General features: G+C 38.1%; 1 protein-coding gene across 1 annotated transcript in view; it reads right to left on the bottom strand.

The window, feature by feature from the left end:
• Nucleotides 1-397: 397 nt before the first annotated feature.
• crb2b (crumbs cell polarity complex component 2b) overlaps nucleotides 398-27,985 on the bottom strand; it is a 68,140-nt gene continuing 40,552 nt past the window's right edge. The window contains exons 3-13 of the mRNA XM_046871759.1: nucleotides 19,249-19,444; nucleotides 17,531-17,670; nucleotides 12,124-12,297; nucleotides 11,922-12,035; nucleotides 5,119-6,042; nucleotides 4,481-5,040; nucleotides 4,061-4,226; nucleotides 2,699-3,569; nucleotides 1,961-2,077; nucleotides 1,734-1,860; nucleotides 398-1,502 (exon numbers count right to left, since the gene is read on the bottom strand). Coding sequence (XP_046727715.1) covers nucleotides 1,281-1,502; nucleotides 1,734-1,860; nucleotides 1,961-2,077; nucleotides 2,699-3,569; nucleotides 4,061-4,226; nucleotides 4,481-5,040; nucleotides 5,119-6,042; nucleotides 11,922-12,035; nucleotides 12,124-12,297; nucleotides 17,531-17,670; nucleotides 19,249-19,444 — 3,611 coding nt within the window. The 3' untranslated portion in view covers nucleotides 398-1,280. The remainder of the gene's footprint in view (nucleotides 1,503-1,733; nucleotides 1,861-1,960; nucleotides 2,078-2,698; nucleotides 3,570-4,060; nucleotides 4,227-4,480; nucleotides 5,041-5,118; nucleotides 6,043-11,921; nucleotides 12,036-12,123; nucleotides 12,298-17,530; nucleotides 17,671-19,248; nucleotides 19,445-27,985) is intronic.

The following is a 27,985-nucleotide window of genomic DNA, read 5'->3' as shown; positions in this document are numbered from 1 at the left end:
CAAGTGGGAGAACTTGCAAAATAGCAGGGTGTTCAAATACTTATTTTCCTCACTGTAGATAAAACATGGAAATCTGTTTTTGTTTTCTTGTTAATCAAACTAGGAAACCTGTTCAATGTATCTTAGTAAAAGAGTGTTCCTGCACCTAATCCTTTATCACTGATACCCACTAGAATAATGTGCTGCTCTATTTTAAGTGTAGCACACTGGTATGCGAGTCTCACACTGAACCTTGTGGAATGTTTTGTATTTTACTCCCTTCAAAAGTCAGATTACTGCAGCTCAGTGGGGAGAGAAAGACATTATTGCCCCAAAGAAATTGTGTATTGAGAAAAACAACTTGATATATCAATTCTATTTAGAGCTTTACTGGTAATGTTAAAAGTTAAAACCAAAGTTTTGGAGTACCTCAATAAATAAATTTATTAAATCATTTTGGCTTGTATATTTACAAGAAAATGAAACTACTGGTGACCTACTTAACATACTATAACTTTAACACACTCATGGATATGATTTACATATTCATTGTCAAGTCCCTTACTAAGAAAGATGCTAAAACAGTAAAAGAAATGCACATGAAATAATAATAAAATTTGCCATTGTAGGATAGGTCTTTCCAACATTTCCAGTGAATGTGACATTAAAAGTAAAAAAAAAGTCCAGTGTTTAGAAAAACATAATAGTTGCAGTGTGTTCAGACTGAGATAGTTTATAAAAAAGAAAAGAAAACCTGTAATACAAAATTTGTAAAAATCCATAGTAGTAAAAAAATATTCTGTATTAAAAGGTTAGCCAGCTAGTATGTGTAGTTCAGGTTGGAAGATTATAGTATAGTACAGTATAAACAATTACAACTACTTTTGTGTTGATATGTGTGGAATACTATAGTTGGCTTTTACCAAATATGTAATATAATATTAATTTAAGGTTTTTCTGGAAATTTTCAGTTGAACAAAAAAAAATACATTTCAGAACATAAAATTATATTTTATATACCCAGGAAAATCTATAATAATGCTATTCAAAGTTATAAAATATATGACTTACTGAGTCTTGAAACATCATATTTGTATTTATAGGTCAAATCTTTTAGCAACTATGCCACACATTATGAATACAAAAAATCTCATTAAGTTACTTACTCACAGTGCTTCTGCTATTTTACTTGTATATTGTCACAAGTCCTTGTGATGATCATAGTATTTTCAAATATTATTTAACATCAAGGGAGCCCCATATTAGGTTAATACTTTTTTTTTACTTTATGCACAAAGTCCTTAAATCAGCCTTTCCTCAGGAGGCACTTTAAGTACGCTGCCCATTTCAAGACGAGCTCCTGCCACTTCTTGTTGGCTGGGGCTATAGGTACCTTCAGACTGTCGTTTCCTTCGGGCAGTGAGCATCATGCATCCAAGACCAACTACAGCCAGCAAAGCAGCAAAACACATCAATGGAATTGCCACTACAAGCCAGGGGATGCTGTCCATCTGCTGCTGCCTCTTGGTAGAGGTAGTGTTGAAAGTGGAGAAAGCAAGGTATAGTAAAACAGAAAAAAAAATGTTTGAGTTTTAGGCTATGTAAATCTTTTTTTTTACTTACAGCAAAATTTATTTTTTTCTATCTCATGTACCAAGAAGACCATAATTACTGCAGTGAAAAAGTACCTGAATAATTATTTCATATGTCATATAGACTATAGTATGTTATTCCTACATAATAAATAAACTTACAGGAGCCTCGCAGCTATCTCCACTGAAACCTGGCAAGCACTCACAATGGTAACGATTTTGCCGATTCATACAGGTGCCTCCGTTGAGACAGGGGTTGTACTCACACTCATCTATCTTCTTCTCACATCTAGAAAAAAAGAGATGGGTCTTACTAATTCTGGTTTAAGGTAGATAGTTGGAATGAGATGACGTATATCATTATTATGTTAACAAAAATAATCTCTCACCTCCCTCCAGTGTATCCAAGCCCACAAGTACAGTTGGCCCCCCAGGGTCCATCCATACAGACTCCTTCATTAGTACACTGCACATCTACTCCACACTGTAGTGGAGGGAAGCTCCATCTATTAGACACAGAAAAGGCCAATAGATTATTTTCATTTAGAATACATTTGACTGAATCATAAGATATAAAGATGTCATGTAACCAACACAGGTAATTGTAAGGATAGCTACTATATTTTTTACTATATTATAATTTTTTACATTACAAATTTGCTGGGTGCCATTGTAAACCTGTTTTCAATTTTATTTATTTTTTATTAAATGTTGTACCCTGACTGGCAATAAAATTATAACCAATGACATGTGAAATGAAAGACATTGATATTAGTACCCTGGCAACTGTCACAGGATAGGATATATTATGCAGCTAGGGAACAGTCCAGACTTTGTACCATACTTAGTTATCAGTACAAAAATACATTTATATTTAGCATAGTTTATAACAAAATACATTTGTCCTAATAAATTATGACATGGTCATGTTAGTAATATGATAAGAAATTTTTATAAAAATGTTAACATGGTTTACACTTTCTTCATTATATGTATTACATAGGAACCTATTCCTTAATTAGTTAATAAGTATCATTCAAGTCCACCAAACAATTGCCATAAAATAAATATATAAATAAATATATAAAATAAATAAAAGTAATATAAAGTAGATATATTTTACTCACTGGCAGTGTGGACCACTGAATGCTGGATGACAGATGCATGTATATCCACCCACAGTGTTCATGCAGGACCCTGAGTTTTCACAATGCAGCTCTTGGCACTCATTTACATCCTCATCACAGTGCTTTCCCCTATAGCCCTGGGCACACTGGCACTGGTATTCCCCAGGAAGGTTCCTGCAGGCCCCATTGATGCAAGGCCCAGAAATGCATTCATCAACATCATCCTGGCAGTTTTCACCCTGCCAGCCTGGGGCACAGTCACAGCTATAGTGATTAAAGAGGTCTTTGCATGAGCCATTATTTAAACAAGGATACCCTAGACATAAGGGTGCACCACTGCATCCAATTTGTGGCTCCTTTTTGCTTCCATAATAGATAAATTGCGAAAATTGGGGTGCTTCTTCATAAATGCCACCTATCAGTGGCAGATACACTCCTCCTATCCTGATTTCACCAAGACAGCCAGTGAAGTTTTCTGCCAACCACACAGTAGAATGGTTAAATAAATCCAAGTTTCCAGCAAATGCTTGGCTCAAACCAATCAATTGCCCATCCACAGTGAGGTCCCAAGGAGACAAAGCATAGCGTGAACCTTTATTCCTGAGCTCAACATGATGCCATTTTCCATCTGAAACTTCCACCTCACTAAAGAAAGCGAACACCTCCTGGCTTTTGGTATTACGGATCTTGACCTGAATGGAGGAATTCAAGAGGCCCAGGTAGAAAAGCTCTACATCATTGGAGGCACGAAGAAGTGTTCCATTCTCTGTTCGCGTCCTCAATTTCACAGAAACCATCATCACATTATCAGATAAAGAGCCCCTGGCACTGTACTTCAAAGCATTGTTTTCGAATGTGCCATTGGTCAAGCCTAGAGATTGTATATATAAAAAAAATGGTAAAGCATGATTAATAGAAAAACATTAGTAAGATTTTCATTGAAATCATCTTGTACACCAGTCTGTTCATTCTTTCATTCATCTCACTAATTGTTTTTACTTGTCAGAATGATAGTATTGCTAAGAAATTCTGAACATACAATTCAGTATAGAATTTTATATATATATATATATATATATATATATATATATATATATATATATATATATATATATATATATATATATATATATATATAGTATATGTGTGTTTTTTTTTTTTTTTGCAAATACATATAGGGTTAATTTCATAACATAAATATGTATTGCAATATCCATGTATTTTTGTACAGCCTCTTGTTAAAAATTGTTTTGAACACTCTTATTAAAACTCAATTAAAAAGACTAAATTAAAACCTATTCCAATATCTGTATAAAATCTGTGTCCAAGGCTAAGACAGAAATGCCTCCGATCAATACTTACATTCATATCCATCAGGCAGGTTCACACAACGGCTACCCATGGCACATGGATTGCTAGCACACCACACTCGAATGTCACATGTTTTTCCAGTGTAGTTCAGTGAACAGGAACAGATGAAGTCATTCCAGTTGACCATGCATTTTCCTCTGTTCAGACATGGTTTACCCTATTTGATGTAAACATTTAGAATTAAAAGATTCGATGCACGTTTTCAGAAATATTGTGATAATGATTATATCATTCAACACACCAATCTATTCATTTCTTTTGTTGAACCAGCAGGCTAATATAAACATTAACCTAAGCATGGGTTTATTCTTCTGAAATGTTATCATCTAAACATACTGTAGTAAAAAAAAGTTTATTTAGTTATAAGTGATACTTATTTTTAGATTTGTCCACAAGAAACAAATACCTCACCTTACATGCTTCATCGCTGACACAGTGCTCCAGCACGTTATGTGCAATGTCTGCTAAGTAGCTTGTATCTTCATGTATTTTCATTATTTTGTTTATGTACATGTAGAGCTGAGAATCATCCAGACGTACGTCCTGTAGGCAACCTTTGAAATAGCCACCCCAAGGTATGGTGTCACCTTCTTTAGGAAGTCCACCAACATATACCACATCTCCTGCCTGCACTTCAAGCTCAGGAAAAGTCTCAAATCTAAAAAGTATTTCAGTGTGATTGAAGTATAAAAATCCTCCCTGGACATCAATGGTAATAAGCACCTTTTTCCCATCTGTGATAAATGTAGAACTCTCTCTAATAGAAGAGTACACAGCAACATTAATTGTGCCTCTCCTTAGAAACACTGAAAAGTATGCCTGATTTCCTCGTTTCATTTGGAGAATAAGGCCACTGGTTTTGAGTGTTCTCAATAAAAATGATATACTGATGTTAACAGCATGGCTCCGAGTTATATTGAATGTAGCAAAGCTTTTATTATGCTCATGACTAAATGTCCATGAAGGGTACTCTGAAAAGGAAGACAATAAATAAATAACACACACATACATATATGTAATTTAGCCATTTATACCAGTCAGGATCTTACCATGGGAACAGATGTTTCCAAAATATGGCCTTTGGCAGTCACATTTGTATTCGGTCCAAAGGTCTACACACTGTCCATGTTGAGAGCAAGAATCTAAATGGCACCATTCAGACTTCTCACAGCCCGGTCTGATGTAGACAGAATTATTTTGAGAGAAATTATAGGGCAGAATAAGCTGAGAACTGATTATAAAGTCCTCCATGCAACCAATAAATCCTGGCCATGTCTTTATTTTCTTCTGATAATCTTGTGGGACCCCACCAATGTAGACTTTCTCCAGACAATGTGTAGGAAAGAAAAAATGCTGATTGTGATCTTCCTGCTGAATATATGTGCCATTCTTATCTAAGAAACTCAAAACTAGCTTCTCATCTATGGAACCAGACACTGTCTGCCATAATCCATTATTAAAGTTACCATGAAATTTGACCAGCAGCTCTAAATCCCCTGATTCTGCTGTAGCCAGGAGATTTCCCTCGATCAGCTCCAGTGTGAAGTAACATTGATCATTGCCTCTGAAGAACAGTACTACATTTGATAAAGTTGTCCTGAATCGCAGCGAAATATTAGCCACGTTACTGTTATAAATCTTGTTATTAGGAACATCCACCTCAATATAGGATGCTTTAAAGTAAGAGAACGTGGTGGGAATGCTACAGGTGTCACCAGAAAAGCCAGAGTAACACGTGCATCGAAAAAGATGTTTGACTCCATGTAAGAAAGGTTCACATGTGCCTCCATTTTTGCAGGGATTATCTACACAGCCAGTCAAAGCAATGTCACAGTTACGGCCACCCCAAGGTAGTTGGTCAGGTACAGATGTAGGGCAATGACACACATAGTCATTAATAGCATCTTCACACAAAGCACCATTCTGACAAGGTGCACTTTCGCACTCATCATTGTTCACCTCACATATGAAACCTAGAATAAGAAAGAAGAAAATTAGCATTATTGAAAGCAATAATAAACAATAATGTAGTCCAGTTTCATTTGGTCATTGTTTTATTTCATAGTCATTTATATATAACTGAAACATTTAAATATTATCAATTACTTTTATTTTGCAGCAACTAATAGTTGCAGATTTAATAATTGTTTATATTTTGTATTTTGTTTTCAAAATATTTGGGCTGAGCCGGTTATGCTCTTAGTTGAAAAATCACTTTTGATATACAAGGAAAAAAGCCTGCAATACCTCCTTATACGTTCCTATGCTTTTCTTTAATTCAGCACATTTAAATCAAGTCCTTCATAAACTGATGTTGACAAAAAGACTGACTTAACATTAAATTCTTGATTGGATATTGCAGTATAATCACATATGCATTATAGAATTAATGTCGAAATTGTGTAATTGAAATACTATTCTACTATATTACATAGTACATAACTATAATAACAAATATTTGGCCATTTATGATTCTCAAACGTTTTCTCATGTATCACGTAAACGTTGTAAGGTGAGAGTTTCAACTTTCTTAATGATAAAGAATATATTATTATACATGGTGTTTCATACCAGTTTATTGCTCTTAATGCACATTTGCTTTAGTAGTTGGTATGACAGCATTTTCTGTAATAAATTAAAACCTGTCAAAGTACATTCCGACCAGGATTGCACACTGGAATTATTTTTAACAATTTCTCTTGGCAGATTTGCTCCAAGACCTTCATTTTGGTTATTTGTTTGTTGAGTACAATTTTTTCTTTTAAACTATTTTATTTGTGTTTTTTTTTTTTTTACTGTCTAATTCTAAATAAAGCGTTAAGTGGTTAAATTGTGTAATCTACCCTTTGAATTTGTTGCTACCAATAATAATTTAGCCAAACAGCAGTGTTAGTACCATTGGTGTTAATTTTATCATTTAAAACTACTGATAATACGGTCTTACAGGGTGGGCTAAAAAACATGTTTAGTTTATACAATATATTTGTTAAAATCCAATTAATTCTAATTTGACAATATGCTACCAACATGTTCCCACCAGAGATCAGGAGCTGAAGGAACATACTATGATAGCCCAAGATTGTTTTACTCGCCTCTTTTATTTCCCACTTTATATAAAGTACCTTAGACATTTAAATCACAAACACATTCATATTTAATATGTTATAATTGATATTCCACTATGCTTATACAAGCCAATACAAACATTAAAAAAAAAAACATTTCCGTTATATTTATATAATGAAAAGGCACACTTAAGTGCTCTTTGTGAACTGCACAGTACACATTAACAATGATAAAACTATAATGAATGGACATTAGGTGCCACCCAGATGAGGATGGGTTGCGTTCTGAGTTTGGCTCCTCTCAAGGTTTCTTCCTCATACCATCTAACAGAGTTTTTTTTCTTGCTACTTTTGCCAATGGTTTGCTCATTAGGCAACAACTTATATCAACTTATCTGTGGAAACACTGCTTTGCAACAATGTTCTTTGTCAAAAGTGCTATACAAATAAAAGTTAATTGACTTGAATTGAATTGAAAAAAAAATCTATTTAATTTGTTGTCAATGAACCATGTGAATTTAAAAAAAATATATTAAACAAAAAAAAAATGAGTGGCCTATTTAAATGCTTAACAACGTAATCACAAGAAGTCCTCCAGAATGCCATGCAAAGCAAATACACCAGCACTGTACCTGTAAGCAGCCCACACCAAAACACTGACACTTGCAATCCTTTCATTCTGCTAAAACATTCAAGTAACAGTGATGACAAGATCATCAACAAACTGTGGCAGACAATAACAGAAAGTTGATGGGTCCCCAGAAAGCCAACTATAACTATATCTCTTGTTCTTTTCACATCAGCAACTCTTTCTCTTTCATGCCTTCTTTAAATCCTTGTCTCACAGGCAGAGGCACAGAAGCACAAATACAGTGAGGAAAATAAGTATTTGAACACCCTGCTATTTTGCAAGTTCTCCCACTTAGAAATCATGGAGGGGACTGAAATTGTCATCTTAGGTGCATGTCCACTGTGAGAGACATAATCTAAAAAAAAAAAAAAAAAATCCAGAAATCACAATATATGATTTTTAAACTATTTATTTGTATGATACAGCTGCAAATAAGTATTTGAACACCTGTCTATCAGCTAGAATTCTGACCCTCAAAGACCTGTTAGTCTGCCTTTAAAATGTCCACCTCCACTACATTTATTATCCTAAATTAGATGCACCTGTTTGAGGTCATTAGCTGCATAAAGACACCTGTCCACCCCATAAAATCGGTAAGAATCCAACTACTAACATGGCCAAGACCAAAGAGCTGTTCAAAGACACTAGAGACAAAATTGTACACCTCCACAAGGCTGGAAAGGGCTACGGGGAAATTGCCAAGCAGCTTGGTGAAAAAAGGTCCACTGTTGGAGCAATCATTAGAAAATGGAAGAAGCTAAACATGACTGTCAATCTCCCTCGGACTGGGGCTCCATGCAAAATCTCACCTCGTGGGGTCTCCGTGATCCCAAGGAAGGTGAGAAATCAGCCCAGAACTACACGGGAGGAGCTGGTCAACGACCTGAAAAGAGCTGGGACCACCGTTTCCAAGGTTACTGTTGTAATACACTAAGACGTCATGGTTTGAAATCATGCATGGCACGGAAGGTTCCCCTGCTTAAATCAGCACATGTCCAGGCACGTCTTAAGTTTGCCAATGACAATTTGGATGATCCAGAGGAGTCATGGGAGAAAGTAATGTGGTCAGATGAGACCAACGTAGAACTTTTGGGTTATAATTCCACTAAACGTGTTTGGAGGAAGAAGAATGATGAATACCATCCCAAGAACACCATCCCTACTGTGAAGCATGGGGTGGTAGCATCATGCTTTGGGGTGTTTTTCTGCACATGGGACAGGGCGACTGCACTGTATTAAGGAGAGGATGACCGGGGCCATGTATTGCGAGATTTTGGGGAACAACCTCCTTCCCTCAGTTAGAGCATTGAAGATGGGTCGAGGCTGGGTCTTCCAACATGACAATGACCCGAAGCACACAGCCAGGATAACCAAGGAGTGGCTCTGTAAGAAGCATATCAAGGTTCTGGCGTGGCCTAGCCAGTCTCCAGACCTAAACCCAATAGAGAATCTTTGGAGGGAGCTCAAACTCCGTGTTTCTCAGTGACAGGCCAGAAACCTGACTGATCTAGAGAAGATCTGTGTGGAGGAGGCCAAAATCCTCCTGCAGTGTGTGCAAACCTGGTGAAAACTACAGGAAACGTTTGACCTCTGTAATTGCAAACAAAGGCTACTGTACTAAATATTAACATTGACTTCTCAGGTGTTCAAATACTTATTTGCAGCTGTATCATACAAATAAAAGTAAAAAATCACACATTGTGATTTCTGGATTTTTTTTTTTTTTAGATTATGTCTCTTACAGTGGACATGCACATACGATGACAATTTCAGACCCCTCCATGATTTTTAAGTGGGAGAACTTGCAAAATAGCAGGGTGTTCAATTACTTATTTTCCTCACTGTATATCAAACACACACACACACACACACACACACACACACACACACACACACACACACACACACACACTCAGTACCAGGCAGGCAGTGGTGAACTACAGGATGAGTCCATTACCACTCCCCCACAACCAAACTGCTTCACTTTGCTGTCCTCTGTCAAACTCTGTTTTTTTCTTTAATTTGTTCCTTTTCAGTGCTGACACTAGGAATTCCTGTCCACACACTCTGTATACAACCCAAATTCCAAGAAATTTAGGACAATGTGTAAAATGTAAATAAAAACACAATGCAATGGTTTGCAAATCTCAAAAATTCATATTTTACTCACAATAAAAAAAAAAAAAAAATCTAATGTTTAAACAGATATCAGATATTGAGGATATATAATTTTATGGAAAGAAAAGGGTCATTTTTAATTTGATGGCTGCAAAAGGTCTCAATAAAGTTGGGATATGGCTATGTTTACCACTGTGTAGCATCACGTCTTCTGTCCGTATACATTTGTATACTGACTTAAGTTTTGGGAGAGGAATATTGTCTCATATGTGTCTGATGCATGATTCTAGCTGCCCAACAGTTCTGGGTGTCCTTTTATTGTATTTTTTTATTTTATGATGCACCCAGTGTTTTCAAATGATGAAAGGTCCAGACTGCAGGTGGGCCAGATCAGTACCCGGGCTCTTCTACTATGAAGTCATGCTATAATAGATGCTGTAACAGATGCATTATGCAGTTAGCATTGTCTTGCTCAAAAATGGATTGCGTTCCCTGAAAAATAAATTTTTCTGGATGAAAGCATTTGTTGCTCTAAAACCTTTACAGAAAATGCCATATATCATTGATGGAGCCTTTCCAAATATGCAAGCTGCCGATTACACAGGCATTAATGCTCTCCTATACCTTTTAGAAATTGGGCTTTTTGATCTGAGCACGGATAACAAGCAAGATGGTCCTTCTCTTTTTTTTAGTCCAGAGGATGTGGTGTTCATGGTTTCAAAAAAATAAAAATAAACAGTCTTCCAGTTTGCCTTAGTTCATTTTAAATGAATTTAGACCCTGAGAGGATAGCGGTATTTCTGTTCACGCATGCCTTCTTGCATGATAGAGATTTAACCTGCATTTGTGGATAACATGCCAATCTTTGATCAAAGACAATGATTTCTGGAGATATGAATGGGCCCATGCAGTGATTTCCATTACAGAATCATGAATCATTCTAAATACAGAAGATTACGACCATACAATATTGGTTTTCACCCTTCTCCCTTGTGCACAGATATTTCTCCAGATTCTTTGAAACTTTTAATGATATTATGTTCTGTAAATCATATATTCAACTGTTTTGCAATGTTATGTTTAGGAACATTATTCTGAAATCTTTCGACAATTTGTAGACACAGTATTTCACTGATTGGTGAAGCTTTGACCATTTTTCTGATAGACTGCCTTTCTAAGATACACTATTTATACCCAATCATCCTACTGACCTGTTGTCAATTAACCTCATTAGTTTGCAAATGTTTCTCCAACTGTTTAATTTTAATAACACTTACTTTTTTCAGACATCTGTTTACCCCTCCCAACTTTTTTTGAGATGAGTTGCAGCCATCAAATAAAGAAATGCATTATTTTCTTCCTAAACATTTTTACATTTCCTCACTTTATGTCTTCTATGTTCTATTATGAATAATATATGGGTTTATGAATGTTCAAACATTTTTGGAATTGGGGTTGTAGATTAAGCACTTTTAGCGAAGATATGAGACCTTAAATCTCTTACACAGCACACACAATTTCATTTAATAATTTTAACTTATTTAACTATTTTTGTTTTAACTATTTCTTTTTTGCTGAAAATATTTTAGTTGCTTTACAGATGACCAAACTGCTACATTTCCAACATGTGCATACACACAGGTTGTCAAGGCAAACCATGAACAAGTAGGTATATGGCACCTGCAGCAGATTCGTTCACCTTTCCTCTATTTGCCTTTGTCTTTCTGATATTACATTTATTACACTTTATTGTTCTGTAGCTTTTTAAAATTACTAGTACAGCTACTTGGCAGTCTACATACTGGCTATAAAACTCATATCCTGGAAGGCATTAAGTCAGTACCTTTTTTTTTTGTTTTTTTTTCTTAAAACACACTGAATACAGACTTTTTATTTAACTGATGATTTCAACCAGATGTGTTGCATAACAAAAATTCTAAACTCTGTAGGACTGAAGTATAAGATTCCTGGTCCATGGTGATATCACTTTAAAGAAAGGGATCAAAAAAATCAATGTAAAATAACTAATGAAACTCACCTGTGAAACCTGGAGAGCAAGAACATTTATATGCATTAATTAGATCCTCACAGCTTCCACCATTTAGGCATGGTGCAAATTCACACTCATCTATGTTAATTGAACAGTTTTCACCTGAAAATCACCACAGAGCACATCATCATCATGAAACTGTCTAAAACAAAACAGTATGTTAAGCAAATAAGAATTTTTACAAATTCACCTGTAAAACCGGATAAACATTTACAGTGAAAGCCGGCAGCATACTTAAAGCTGAAAGATTTGCCCAAGACACCATAATGTCTCTGGTCAGAATGCTGAAAACAACTGCCACCATTCTCGCAAGGCTGAGCCTCACATTCATCCACATCGATCTCACAGTTCTTTCCCTCATAACCTGTGGCATGACAGACAAAATCTATAACCTTTGTACAGTAAATCCAGTGTAAAAATAATGTAATGTAATAATGTGTTCCTGATACAAGTGTTACACTATATTGACATAATTTCTTCTCTATAATGTACTCTTATGAATCATTTAGAATCTTTTTAAATATCCCAAAAAGTTTTAAAAACATACACACTCTAGTACCAGTCAAATGTTTAGACACTTTCTCCTTCAGTGTTCTCTATTTACTTATATTCAACATTGTACATTAATACTGAAGACATCCAAACAATGAAAGAGCACGTATGCAACTTTGTATTAAACAAAAATGTGTTAAACAACCCAGAATAGGTTTTATATTTTATATTGTCCAAAGTAGCTAAATTTACATGTGATAAACAGTTTAGCAAACTAATGGCATTCTCTCATCAGATTCACATGGTAGTCATTTGGAATGGTTTTCAATTGACAGGTGTGCTTTGACAGATAACTCAACATCTAGTGAGACTGGGGAAATTCATATCAAACAGCCGTACTATCAGCACTGGTGCCCCCCCAGGGATGTGTTCTCTCCCCACTGCTCTTCTCCCTGTACACCAACGACTGCACCTCTACAGACCCCTCTGTCCAGCTCCTAAAGTTTGCACATGACACTACAGTCATTGGCCTTGACAAAGACTGTGAGAAGTCTGCATTTAGAAGCGAGGTTGAGCAGCTAACCAGCAGCAGTGGAGTCATTCAGGTTCCTCTGCAACATCATCTCTGGAGGCTTAAAGTATTACAATCACATCGACTCCATTGTTAAAAAGGCTCAACAGAGCCATCTTCAAGTCAGTATTGTGATGTTTGAGGTCTAGCCAAACCAGTAAGTTATTGAAGTGCACAGGACTAAATCGGTGATGGCTGAGTAGAACTGTGTGAGCAGCTCCTGTGACAGGTTGAATTTCCTCAACTGGTGAAGTATATACATCCTCTGTTGGGCCTTTTTAACAATGGAGAGAATGTGATTGTCCTACTTTTGGTCTTCAGAGATGATGGTGCACAGGACCCCTAATAAGGACAGTTCGAACAGCTGAAAGAATTATTGGTGCTCCCCTGCCCACCCTTCAAGAACTAACACATTCAGAGTGAAAAAAAAAAATCAGAATCACTCTGGATCCATCACATCCAAGCCATTTGCTTTTGCCGTCTGGCCAACGTTACAGAGCACTGAACATCAGAACAGCCAGGCACAAAAAAGTCTCTTCCCCAGGCAATCTACCTCATTAACACAACACTTAATGCTCTCCCCATTGTGGAATAAAATAAAAATATGTGCAATACAACTTCTTACTTATGTAACAATTCCTGATAGTTCCCCCTCCAGCCCACCAGAGGGAGCCATCGCCCATGTTTTGAACACCTTCAGGGCAAAGTTCACTTCTTTTTGTTAGCCTTTTTAGCCAGTGCTCATGTTAATCTATGTTGCAAAGTTTTGTATCTCCTAGCACGTTTTAAGCTGTTACTTTATTTCATGTTCTTAGATCTATTGGTTTTGACCCAGCTATACTTTCTGACCCTTTCTTCCTGCTTGTTGTATTTATAGGCTTTCTTTGCCTGGTGGACTGCCTTTTCGTGTACTAAACCTTATTGCCTGCTACAGACTACTGTGTTTGTGAATTACTAGTTTTATGATTAATTAAACTGTAACATGGATTCTGCATAACCAGATTCTAAATCTACATCACAATTTGCTTCTGTACTTTTCTGTGCAATATTACACTTTATTTATTTTCTTCATAAAATTGTGCAATAATACTTTTTATTCTTTTCTTTTTTTATTATTGTATTTATATATTTTTTTATGTGCACCTGAAAAAGCTTCTGTCACTAAAAGCACTAAATTTGCTTTAAAAACGAGTTGTCTTGTGCAGAGGAAAGAGTGAGCCTTATTAGTACAACTATAAGCTACAACTACTGTACAACTCCATAAAATGGCAAGAAACATTTAGTTTAATAAAGAGAAATTACAGTCTATCATTACTTTAAAAAAAGATCAGTCTATCTGAAAAATCTCAAGAACTTAAAATACATTCCCAAGCGCAGTCACCAAAACCATGAGATGCTATGATGACACATCGCCACAGATTATAGCCCGCATAAATGCTTCTCTTCGCATTGCAGCAAAGAAGAACAACAAGCAGAAAAGACCTGCTTAGGTCAAGAAAAAGGAAGAATGGACATAAGATCAGTGTGAAATTGTCCTTTGGTCTGATGAGTCCAAATTTGAGAGTTTTGGTTCTAGCCACTATACCTTTGTTAGACATATAGATGGTTTCTGATTATTTGGTTCCCACTGTACAGCATGGAGGAGGAGGTGTGAAGATGCTTTGCTAGTGACCCTGTTGGTTACACTTAACCAGCATGGCTAACACAGCATTTTGCAGAGACATGCTATCCCATTTGTTTTGCACTTTTTTAAAACAAAACAATGACCTCAAAAACACTTCTAGGTTCTGTAAAAAAGAAAGTGATGTATTGCTGCATCAGATGAACTGGCACCCACAATCACCTGATTTAAAGTCAGTTAAAATGGTTTGGGATGAGTTAGACTGTAGAGTGAAAGAAAAGTAGCCAACAAGGACTCCACCTCTGGAAACTCAATTTAGATTGTTGGAAAACCATTTCAAGTGACTACCACATAAGGCTGACTGAGAGAATTACCAAGATGGTGCAAAGCTGTCAAGAAAGCGAAAGGTGCCTACTTTAAACAATATAAAATATATTTATTTATACAGTGGTACCTTGACCTATGAGTGCATTAATGTATGAGTTTTCTGAGGTACGAGCGGTCACTCTGTCAATTTTTTGCTGTGTTACGCGAGCAAAAAATCGAGGTACAAGCAAAAAATTGAGGTACGAGCTCGAGACACCGCTGCTAGATGGCGAAACGAAGCCAGAAAGAAAGATTGTGACGAAAATTTATATAAGCAAAGAAGAAAAAGTAAAAAGGTTTAGTAATACGTAGTGTACAGTAGTGATAGAGTAGCAAAAAAAACGAGTTTCCCTCCTCCTCCACTTATCGCCTCTCCCGCCCTGCCCCCCGCCAGCATCTTCATTAGCTCAAGTCGTCTCATCTCCAAGGTAAATACACTGTATAAAACCTTATTATATCTTTACACACTCTTTCTATTATGCTTTTAAACAAGATGTGGTATTTAGAAATTTATTTTCTTTATTTAATAACATGAAACAAAAAAGCGGTAGCATTTTGAGAAATGGAACGGATTAATGGCATTTTAAGTATTTTCTATGGGGAAAATTGATTTGATGTGCGAGCAAACTGAGATGCGAGCTAGTCCACGGAACGAATTAAACTCGTAGGTCAAGGTACCACTGTATCTTAATAGAGTTACAATATCATAGTTAGTATTTACTATATACTGTATAAGCATAACCTTATGGCCACTTATCACGCAAAATATTATGACCACCTGCCTAATATTGTGGTGTTCTCTTTGTGCAGGCAAAAAGTTAAGCATTAACAACATTAACTTTTTCAGCAATTTGAGCTACAGTAGCTCGTCTGTTGCTCCCCACATGCATCAGTTAACCTTGACTGCCCATAACCCTGTCAGTGGTTCACCATTGGTACCTCCTTGAAACATTTTGGATAGATACTGACCACTGCAGACTGGGAACACCCCACAAGAGCTGCAGTTTTGGAGATGCTCTGACCCAGTCATCTAGCCATCAAAATTTGGCCCTTGTCAAACTCACTAAAATCCTTACACTTGCCCATTTTTCCTGCTTCTGAAACATCAACTGTGAAGACGAAAAGTTTATTTGCTGCCTATATCCCATCCAATAACAGGTGCTATGATGAACAGAAAATCAGTGTTATTCACTTTACCACTAATAACGTTATAATGTCATAATGTCATAATGTTATGCCTGATTAGTGTTTATAGTATATTAGTTTTTTTTATTCTAATATAATTAATATAATTAATGAATATAATTTAATATAATATAATTATTTAACATGTTTTGACTGCATAATTTAATATGTGGTCTGTAATAATTTCAATGTATTATTAATATACCATGTTGAAAACAAAAATAAACCAATTCTCTACACCCTTTCTACTTCCACAAACATTAAGACAGCAGTTAAAAGTCAGGTGTTACTAATGAACATAATTAGTTAATCAACATGAAGTCTGAAAACCTCTATAAAAACAGAAGATTTTGCAGTTTGGTGTTCTGGAGCAGGTTTATTAATATACCATGAAGAAAGTACATTAGACATGAGATTCTATCCCACTGCTCTTTAAACAATACCAACGCAAAGTCATCCACATTGACAACAATGTACACATACACTGTGAATCTTGCTGCCTACTAATAAACATCCTTGAGTGATGTCAAAATGGTATTGCTATTACTGAGTATGGTGGCATTTGTCCATGTCATAATCCGTATGTTAAATTCAAGAGAATAAGTATGTGCACCAACTTTAATTCTATATTTCATTTTATAATAGTCTAAATATCAAGCTTATTGTCCTCACCAATTTCTATAAATAAAGCAATTTTTTACACCCTTGCTACTTCCACAAACATTGAGACAGCAATTAACAGTCAATTGTTACTAATGAACATAATTAGCCATGCCATGACCTCATGGCAGGTGTTGCTGCTCATCAGTCTGGGTTAAGGTATATAGTCATATTGAAACAAGTTGAAATCCACCATTGAACAGTATAAAGGATTATTTAAATATGGAATGCTTTCCAGTCTGTTACCAATCTTCCCAGCATTGGACAAAAACACAAAAATGCACTTTAGTTTGAAAAATAACAGCAGCAAATGAATCGCTTTGATTATCATGCACAGCTTATTTTTTGTTTTACAAAAAACAACTTTGAACTCCAGGATATGCTCAAGACTAATATGAGGCAAAAGTTTCTTTAAAACATCGTGAGAGACTGATAAACTCTTAATTTGTTATTGTTACTTAAATGTTACTAAAATATATAGTGTCCTTCTTTTTCCCAAGTGGTTTCTAAATGTACTACTCAACTCTGAAGTTATTTGTTTGTTAATAAAGTTGACAGAAGGCTCTAATAAAAAAAAAAAAACTAAAACATTTTACTCTCTTTTTCTCATGACTGTATATAAAACAACCACCAGAAAATTCATTGTTAGCAAATGCCATGGACAATGGCATTACTGTAATAATTAATTAAAAAGCACGTTACCTGGCCAGCACTGACAGGTGTATTGATTAATTCCCTCAAGACAAGTGGCTCCATGCTGACAGGGCTCAGACTCACATTCCAAAATCTCTTCTTCACAAATTGAGCCAATAAACCCTGTCCCACTGCAATCACACTGATGCCTAAAATTGACACACAATATACATTTTAATTACTTGCCTGACATCAATGAAGTGGGTACATTGAATTCTATTTTAAAACATTTTTAAATGTTGATTTTTTTCATGTTGGTCATGATTTTAAACTATATTTTTTTGGGACTGCAACAACGAATCAATAAAATCTATAATATTCGATAATTAAATTTGTTGTCAATTAGTGTCGTTATTGATTAGTTGGGCTGCTCACGTTATGGGTTAGCATGAGGGTAGGATAACACAGCTGCTTGGGAAAATGGCAGACAGTACAGGGTCAACCGGTAGCAGAAAAAAGTGTACATCTGAAGTCATTCATGGCATTGGGGACATTTTATATAAAACGCAAGGCATGGGAACATTTTATATTAAAGAAATCTGTACCTGGAAGTTATGCAAAGCTGAGCTTGTGTGGCATGGAAGTACCACAGTAATACATGAGCAAGTGTAAAGAAAACACACTGGTGTCACGGATGAAGGCAAAACATCAGCACGGTAAGCAAAAACTGTATAATCCTCATTATGTTAAAAAGGTTTAGTTTAATGAAGTGCTATTGTGTAAACTGTTTGTTTGCTAACTTCGGGGTAGTCATACTAGATCTGCTCTGTCGTGACTCATGAGCATCAGGTTGCACGAATCACCTCGCTGGTGACATAGTGATGAATTCAATTAAAACGGTGCGAATAAATACAAAATCTAAAAGCAGCAAATAACAGCAGCAATAAGCTATTACATTTTTTAGTCACTGTTGTTTGTACACCAATGCATATTTATTTATTCGTTTAAACAAGCATGTTAGCTTGCTGAGTTTTTCTATTTCATTTTTTTTATACAACAGTTAACTTCTGCTTTCAAATGTGATTTACTGCAGATTTACTATACGTTTAAATGCGTGGTTTCAATGTTTGTATATTTAATTTATGCATATATCATTTAATTATTATACAAAATTAAATTAGTTATATATTTTAGATGCTAATATCATCACAAATGAACAAATTATCTCTATTTTTAAACAGAAATTGTCAAAACAATGTTGTATTATATTTTAATATAGGTTTTCTTAAGCATGGTTGTCAACTTGCCATCTGCAAAATACAATACAAATGTTGATTCACACAAATTGCTTCACCTTGCATACCTTGGATTACAGACTAAGTGCTTGTACTACTGTAAGTAATTGAGTGCAGAATTGAGTGTTTCTTTTTGTAGATGTTTACTGTTGAGCAAAGTTGATTTTATTCAAAATAAATCAAAGCATGAATTGAGTCAAGTTCTGAATTAGTGAGCTCTGTGTTACTGATCAGTCAATCTTATTGAGCATCATATATTGATATCATCTAAAGTTATGATTTATTTACAAAAAATCTTTGCGGTATTAACAAATATCCATGGTTATATAACATTATATAAAATGTTTTTTACTGATAGTCCACAATAAAACAGCAGTGTCCAGTGTTTCAGCTCACAGCAAGTTTAAGTGTAGTTATTTAACTGTAACTTCCACAGAAAAGCTGCAATAATCCAAAAGGTCTTTTAAAGTAAAAAAACCACATAATTCTTACCTGTTGACTAAATCAATACATGAGCCATTGTTGAGGCAAGGCACACTGATACATTCATTGACATCCACATCACAGCTGATGCCTTCAAACCCAGGCACACATTCACATGTGTAAAAACCCACATAGTCATGGCATGTAGCACCATTCTGACAAGGAGTCTCTTCACACTCATCAATCTCAATTTCACAGTTCACTCCTGTGATAGATAGACAGATAGATACGTTACACACACAAATATATATATATATATATATATATATATATATATATATATATATATATATATATATATATATATATATACATACGAACCAACACATACGATCATGCACAAACAATAACGGACCGGGAGTGTGTGGAGGTGAGGGGCTTAAATAGGAGATGGGATGAGTGAGTGAATGAGAGTCAGGTGTGTGTGATCAGCATGACTGCGAGGAGCTCGCCCGCACGAGAGAAGAAACAGGGTGCTTCGGGGAATGCCGCCACCAAAGGGGCATGGCAGGGGGATTCCTGACATAACCGACGTTACGTGGCAAATTTGCCTCCCCTTGTGCTCGAGATATTAGGGTTACCTAATAGGGATAACCACTTAAAAATTGCTAAGACAAAGCGAGAATTTGGTGGTTCCACTTTAAAAACGTCGATTTAATAGGGTTAACCGAGGTTGAGATAAGTGGGTTCCACTGTGTATATATATATATATATATATATATATATATATATATATATATATATATATATACAGTGAGGAAAATAAGTTTTGAACACCCTGCTATTTTGCAAGTTCTCCCACTTAGAAATCATGGAGGGTCTGAAATTGTCATCGAGGTGCATGTCCACTGTGAGAGACATAATCTAAAAAAAAAAATCCAGAAATCACAATGTATTTTTTTAACTATTTATTTGTATGATACAGCTGCAAATAAGTATTTGAACACCTGAGAAAGTCAATGTTAATATTTGGTACAGTAGCCTTTGTTTGCAATTACAGAGGTCAAACGTTTTTTACCAGGTTTGCACACACTGCAGGAGGGATTTTGGCCCACTCCTCCACACAGATCTTCTCTAGATCAGTCAGGCTTCTGGCCTGTCGCTGAGAAACACGGAGTTTGAGCTCCCTCCAAAGATTCTCTATTGGGTTTAGGTCTGGAGACTGGCTAGGCCACACCAGAACCTTGATATGCTTCGGGTCATTGTCATGTTGGAAGACCCAGCCTCGACCCATCTTCAATGCTCTAACTGAGGGAAGAAGGTTGTTCCCCAAAATCTCGCAATACATGGCCCCGGTCATCCTCTCCTTAATACAGTGGAGTCGCCCTGTCCCATGCGCAGAAAAACACCCCCAAAGAATTATGCTACCACTCCCATGCTTCACAGTAGGAATGGTGTTCTTGTGATGGTACTCATCATTCTTCTTCCTCCAAACACGTTTAGGGGATTATGACCCAAAAGTTTTATTTTGGTCTCATCTGACAACATGACTTTCTCCTATGACTCCTGTGGATCATCCAAATGGTCATTGGCAAACTTAAGACATGCCTGGACATGTGCTGGTTTAGGCAGGGGAACCTTCCGTGCCATGCATGATTTCAAACCATGATGTCTTAGTGTATTACCAACAGTAACCTTGGAAACGGTGGTCCCAGCTCTTTTCAGGTCATTGACCAGCTCCTCCCGTGTAGTTCTGGGCAGATTTCTCACCTTTCTTAGGATCATTGAGACCCCACGAGGTGAGATCTTGCATGGAGCCCCAGTCCGAGGGAGATTTACAGTCATGTTTAGCTTCTTCCATTTTCTAATCATTGCTCCAACAGTGGACCTTTTTTCACCAAGCTGCTTGGCAATTTGTTAGTAGTTGGATTCTTACTGATTGTATGGGGTGGACAGGTGTCTTTATGCAGCTAACAACCTCAAACAGGTGCATCTAATTTAGGATAATAAATGTAGTGGAGGTGGACATTTTAAAGGCAAACTAACAGGTCTTTGAGGGTCAGAATTCTAGCTGATAGACAGGTGTTCAAATACTTATTTGCAGCTGTTTTATACAAATAAATAGTTTAAAAATCATATATTGTGATTTCTGGATTTTTTTTTTTAGATTGTCTAAACAGTGGACATGCACCTACGATGACAATTTCAGACCCCTCCATGATTTCTAAGTGGGAGAACTTGCAAAATAGCAGGGTGTTCAAATACTTATTTTCCTCACTGTAATATATATATATATATATATATATATATATATATATATATATATATATATATATATATATACATACATACCAATGTAAAACATCTTCTCATGTGGCAGTACTATAAAAATTTAACTCGGGTATATTTTTAAAAGTAGTGCAGACTGTATAGCAGTTTTGACTTAATGAAGAGAGAGAGAGAGAGAGACACATATACACACACAGCAGTCCTTAGAAACCCAGGGAGAGATATCCGTGGTACGCCCTGAAGGGGTGAGGTCCACATAATCCAAGAACGAATGAACGGATGTGTGTGTATACACACACACCGAGCGCTCGTCGACACTCTGGAGCGGAGCAAAGAGCTCGTCGACACTCTGAAGTGGAGCGGAGTGGAGCACTCGTGGAAACTATGGAGTGGAGCGGCGCACTTGGCGGAGTACTGGAGCGGAGCCCTTCCAGAATCGAGGGGGCTGTAATGTAGATCCCATCCCGCATCCTTGTGAGAAGCCTGATGAAGTGAGTGCATGAGCTGAAATCACCTCCCGCCGTGCTCCACAACTTACTGGCGAGAGAGAGAGAGTCCCCAGACAGGAGAGAGATGTGGAGTGCAATTTTGGCTCTTTCGGTGGGGTAAAAAGACGCATACAGATCCATATGTTTGCAGACGCTCCCTATAAATCCGCCCGACTCTGCCATTTTCCCGGAGAAGTGAGCCGGGAATTCCATCGCACTCTCAGGGGCGTGGCATGGCTGCGCTTGCATGCTCCAGAGCCGGAGAGCGAGAATCGCGGGGAGTGGCAGGGAGCTTCCGGGTGTAATCCGAAGCAGAGCTCGGCTGGCAATTTATCGCGGCAGAGCGAGTCCTCCCCTTGTATCGGCGGGTCTTCCTGTTATAGACCGGATCAGTATCCACAGTGGTAATCCGATCATGTTCCTTCTTCGGTCCGTTAATCTGTCATGCAGCGAATGTTCGGAGGCAGAAGCCAGAGCACAGTTCACTTTGATTTAATGAAGAGAGAGAGACACATATACACACACGGCAATCCTTAGAAACCCATGGAGAGATATTCGTGGTACGCCCTGGAGGGGCGAGGTCCACATAGTCCAGGAACGACTGCACGGGAGAAAAGGAGTTATCCGGGGTGTGCTTTTGGAGAAAGCGCAGCTGTAGCGAGAGTGTAGAGTCCGAAAGCATGTGGAATGCATATACCAACATACACTTACAATAACGGACAGTGAGTGAGTGTGAGTGAGGGGTATATGTATGGTGCCGGGGATGAGTGATTAATAAGTACCAGGTGTGTATAATCGAAGCCGGGAGCGGCAGAGATGACAGCTGCCGAAGGGGCGTGGCAGGTGGATTCCTGACAGTAACCATGCAAAGCCACATGTCCTATTCATCATGTTCATGTTTTTGTCTGCTTGACAGGACAATCTTGTGTATCTTGTATTAAAAGCAGTTACAATTTGGTGCTTTGAGAATTTGAGAATTAGAATTGTTGCTTTCCACAATGATGGCTATAAGAAGATCAGTAACACATTGAAACTGAGTTACATGTAGGGAAGTTCCACATCTGCCCCATGTAGACTCTCCACTGATGTCCCACAAGGCTCTGTACTTGGTCCCCTCCTTTTCTCCCTCTATACCCTCTCTTTTGTTAAATTCATATACTTACATGGGTTTTCTTACCACTGCTATGCTGATGACACTCAACTCATCTTTTCTTTCTCTCCCTCAGATCCCACATCTTCCACTCGGATCTCGGCATACTTGACATACATATCTTCATGAATGAGTGCTCAGCAATTAAAACTCAACCCTACAAAACAAAACTGCTGGTCATCCCAGGTAATGCATCTCCAGGTCAAGATCTCTGAATGACCCTTCAGCCACTGCTCGCAACCTTGGGGTAACTATGGACAATCAACTATCCATCTTCTTACATGTTGCTAATGTGGCTCGTTCTTCAAGTCAAGTCAAGAGGCTTTTATTGTCATTTCTACTATACACAGTGGTACACAGTACACAGAAAAACGAGACAACTTTCCTCCGGAACCCTGGTGCTACACTAAACAATAACATAAAGCGACAACACAACACAAGTTACATAAAGTGCATCGAGTGCAACCTAGTGCAAACAGTGCAGACAAAAAACAGTACAGACAGACAACACAAGACAAGACACAAAACCAAGATAGCGCCGACCAGTAAACCTACTGTATACTTGGTTATACTTGGTTATAGTACTGTATACTGTATATAAAACTATACCCGGGAGTGAATATAAGAACACAATGTAGTGCAAAATACAGCAGCAGTCAAGATGTGCAGAAGACAGCATGTAAACAGTGTAGTATAATATAACAAAGTCGAAAGTGCAAAAAAGCAGGTAAACAATATAGTAGTCGAAGGTGCAAAATACGGCATGTAAACAGTAATACAGTGAAAGGTGCAGTTAAACAGTGTAGTACAGTCAAATATAAATAATAATAAATAGATGATGGTGGAATAGATTGAGATGAGTGTGTGTTAAATGTTAAGTCCATGTTGTACAGTTTGATAACACACATTTTTTTTGTGTGTGTGTGTGATCCCTTCAGTTCTGTGTATTAAGTAGCCTGATGGCTTGCGGGAAAAAACTGTTGCACATTCTTGATGTGGCGGAATTCCCGAATGCTTCGGAACCGTTTTCCTGATGGCAGGAGTGTGAAAAGTGTGTGAGGGATGTGTTTGGTCATCCGCAATGCTGTTTGCTTTGTGGATGCAGCATGTGGTGTAAATGTGCATAATAGAGGGGAAAGAGACTCCAATGATCTTCTCAGCTGTCCTCACTATCCTCTGTAGGGTCTTGCGGTCTGAGACGGTGCAGTTCCCAAACCAGGCAGTAATGCAGATGCTCACGATGCTCTCAAGGGTCCCTCTGTAGAACATGGTCAGGATGGGGAGGGAGATGGGCTTTCCTCAGCCTTCTCAGGAGGTAGAGACGCTTCTGGGCTTTCTTGGTGATGGAGCTGGTGTTGAGTGACCAGGTGAGGTTATCGGCCAGATGAACACCAAGGAATTTGGTGCTCTTGACGATCTCCACTGAGGATCCATCGATAATCAGTGGAAATTGGTCGCTCTGTGCTCTCCAGAAGTCCACAACCATCTCTTTCGTTTTGTCCACGTTCAGAGACAGGTTGTTTGCTCCACACCAGGCAGTTAACCATTGCACCTCCTCTCTGTATGCTGACTCGTCGTTCTTGCTGATTAGACCCACCACGGTCAGCAAACTTGATGATATGATTCGAGCTGTGCATTGCTACACAGTCGTGAATCAGCAAAGTGAACAGCAGTGGACTGAGCACACAGCCCTGGGGGGCCCCAGTGCTCATTGTGGTGGTGCTGGAGATGCTGTTCCCGATCCATACTGACTGAGGTCTCTTAGTCAGGAAGTCCAGGATCCAGTTACAAAGGTGCTGAGGAATGATTGTGTTGAATGCTGAGCTGAAGTAAATGAACAGCATTCGTACATATGAGTCCTTGTTATCCAGGTGGGTGAGGGCCAAATGGAGGGTTGTGGAGATAGCATCGTCCGTGGAATGGTTTGGACGATACACAAACTGCATGGGGTCCAGGCAGGGTGGAAGCTGGTTCTTAATGTGCCTCATGACGAGCCTCTCAAAGCACTTCATAACCATGGAAGTGAGCGCGACGGGACGATAGTCATTGAGGCAGGATATGGTAGACTACTTCGGCACAGGAACGATGGTCGTTGTCTTGAAGCGCGTGGGAACAGCGTTACCGTTCAGGGAGATGTTGAAGATGTCAGTAAAGACATCCGCTAGCTGTTCTGCACATTCCGTGGGTTAACTCTGCATAGAGTTTTCCTCACTTCAGCTGTGGTTAGACAAAACACCTGGTCAGTAGTGGGAGGAGAGATGGTCTTCCTCGCCTTCACGTTGTTCTGTACCTCAAACCGGGCGTAGAAGTCGTTCAGTGCATCTGGGAGGGAGGCGTCACGTCACAAGGAGGTGAAGCACTCTTGTAATTCGTGATCACCTGGATGCCCTGCCACATGTGTCTCCGCTGTCCTAGAAGTGGTCGTGGATTTTCTTCGCGTGTGCGCGATTCGCCTCTCTAATGGCACGGGACAGTTTGGCCCTTGCTGTTTTCAAGGCCGCCTTGTCCCCAGTTCTGAAGGCAGAGTCTCTTTGTTTCAGCAGCATACGCACATTTGCAGTCATCCACGGCTTCTGGTTGGAGCGTGTAGTGATTGTCTTGGAGATGGTCATATCATCAATGCCCTTGCTGATGTAGCTGGTCACTGATGATGTGTACTCCTCCAAGTTGATGGAATCGCCAATGGTTGCAGCCTCTCTAAACATGTCCCAGTCAGTGCACTCAAAACAGTCCTGAAGAGCAGAAGTAGCTCCTTCTGGCCAGGTTTTCACCTGTTTCAGAACCGGTTTAGAGCGTCTGACGAGCGGTCTGTATGCTGGAATTAACATAACAGAGCTGTGGTCTGAGTATCCGAGATGGGGGCAGGGCTCCGCACGATATGCGCCAGGGATGTTTATGTAAACAAGATCCAGCGTGTTCGCTCCTCTCGTTGCAAAGTCCACGTGCTTATGGAGTTTAGGGAGCACAGTCCTGAGATTCACATGGTTGAAATCTCCGGTGATAAAAAAATAATCCATCGATGTGAGCATTCTGCAGCTCACTAATAGCGCCGTAGAGTTCACACAGTGCCTCCTTAGCATTAGCACTGGGAGGAATGTACACTCCGACCATGTAAACAGTGGTGAATTCCCGCAAGGGTCAATCAAAGAGGTTGAGTCCTCGTGCTGTGCGTCAGATGCAAAACCTGGCTTAAAAAAACAGACAGATGAGTGCTGCCAGCATTGCTTTGGAGGCTGCAGAAGCGGAAGGTCCACTTGTTAGCGTTCAGACCATACACCACACACTGCAACAAGTCAGTTTGCATGGCCGTCGTCCCAGAAGGAAGTCTCTTCTGAAGCTTGCTCATAAGACACAGTTTCCTAAAGACAACCTATCATGAGCATGAATTAATAGAACCATGTCCTGTGGTCTGATGAGACTAAGATAAACATTTTTGGCTCAAATGGTGTTCAAGTGTGGCGACGCCCTGGTGAGGTGTACCAAAAAAAATTGTGTCTTGCCTACAGTCAAGCATAGTGGTGGAATCATCATGAGTTGGGGCTGCATGAGTGCTGGTACTGGGGAACTGAAGTTCATCGAAGGAAACATGGATTCCAACATGTACTGTGACATTCTGAAGCCTTTCCTTCAGAAACTGGGCTGAATGCCAGTTTTTCAACATAAAAAGTACCCCAAACACACTGCCAAAATGACAACTGCCTTACTGAAAGTGATAGAGTGACCAAGTATGTCCCCAGACCTGAACTCTATCAAGATCCTGTGGGGCTTTTTCATGCTGGTAAAGAAAGTGGAGAAGCACTATGTTTCTAACATACAGCAGCTCTGTGATGTAATTACTGATAAGTGGAAGAGGACCTGTGCAGCTCTGGTGAATTCCATGCCCAGGAAGATTAAGGCAGTGCTAGATAACAAGGGTGATCACACAAAATATTGAAACTTTGGGCAGTTTTTACATGTTCAATTCAGGATGTACTTACATTTTTTGGGCAGTTATTTTGACAATATTGGCTTTATTTTGAGTTATTTTCAGAGGACAGTACTATACAAGCAGGGCATTGACTACTCTAAAATATATCCAAGTTTCATTTCTATAGTATTGTCCGTTGAGAAGATATACTAAAATGGTTGCTGAATTGTGAGGGGTGTACTCATTATACATTTTATATATATATATATATATATATATATATATATATATATATATATATATATATATACAGTGGAACCTCGGGTTACGAGCGCCCCTGGATACGTAAAATTCAGGTTAAGAGTCGCAATTCATAAAAAATGTTGCCTCTAGTTACGAGAAATTTTTTAGGATACGAGCGGTGCGCACGGAAAAATCGCAGGCAGGTTAGTTTTTTTACGTATCGCCACGTGCTCTCGCTGTGCTCTCGTGCAGCACATACACATCCGCTCGTCGCTCTAACAGTGTGGAATTACTGAACTTTAAATACTGTACGTATTCGTAATTTGTATCGGGATACGAGCTTTTCAGGTTAAGAGTAAAGTGATGGAACCAATTAAACTCGTAACCCGAGGTTCCACTGTATATATATACACACTGGCGATCAAAATTTGAGAACAATATATAAACAATTGAACAATTCTGAAATAATATCATCCTCACTGCTCAACAGTTGAAGGAGTTTTTGTCCTGTCAATACCATGCTACCAGAACACTTTTTCACAAAATAACTAAGGCATTTAAAAAAAAAACATTATTCTGCAGAAAACACACTGATCAAAATTAGAGAACAACAATGACTGGAGCAGGGAAAAAGATTACAACAAAATTTTCTGAAGGTTACAACAGTCAGCAATTACTAGGAAGTGTACAGGCCTCTGCTCTGAATGACTTCAGCACATCTGTGGCCAC

This window comes from Silurus meridionalis, chromosome 17 (assembly GCF_014805685.1).
Source record: "Silurus meridionalis isolate SWU-2019-XX chromosome 17, ASM1480568v1, whole genome shotgun sequence".
Taxonomy (NCBI): domain Eukaryota; kingdom Metazoa; phylum Chordata; class Actinopteri; order Siluriformes; family Siluridae; genus Silurus; species Silurus meridionalis.
This window is presented reverse-complemented; position numbering and strand designations above follow the sequence as displayed.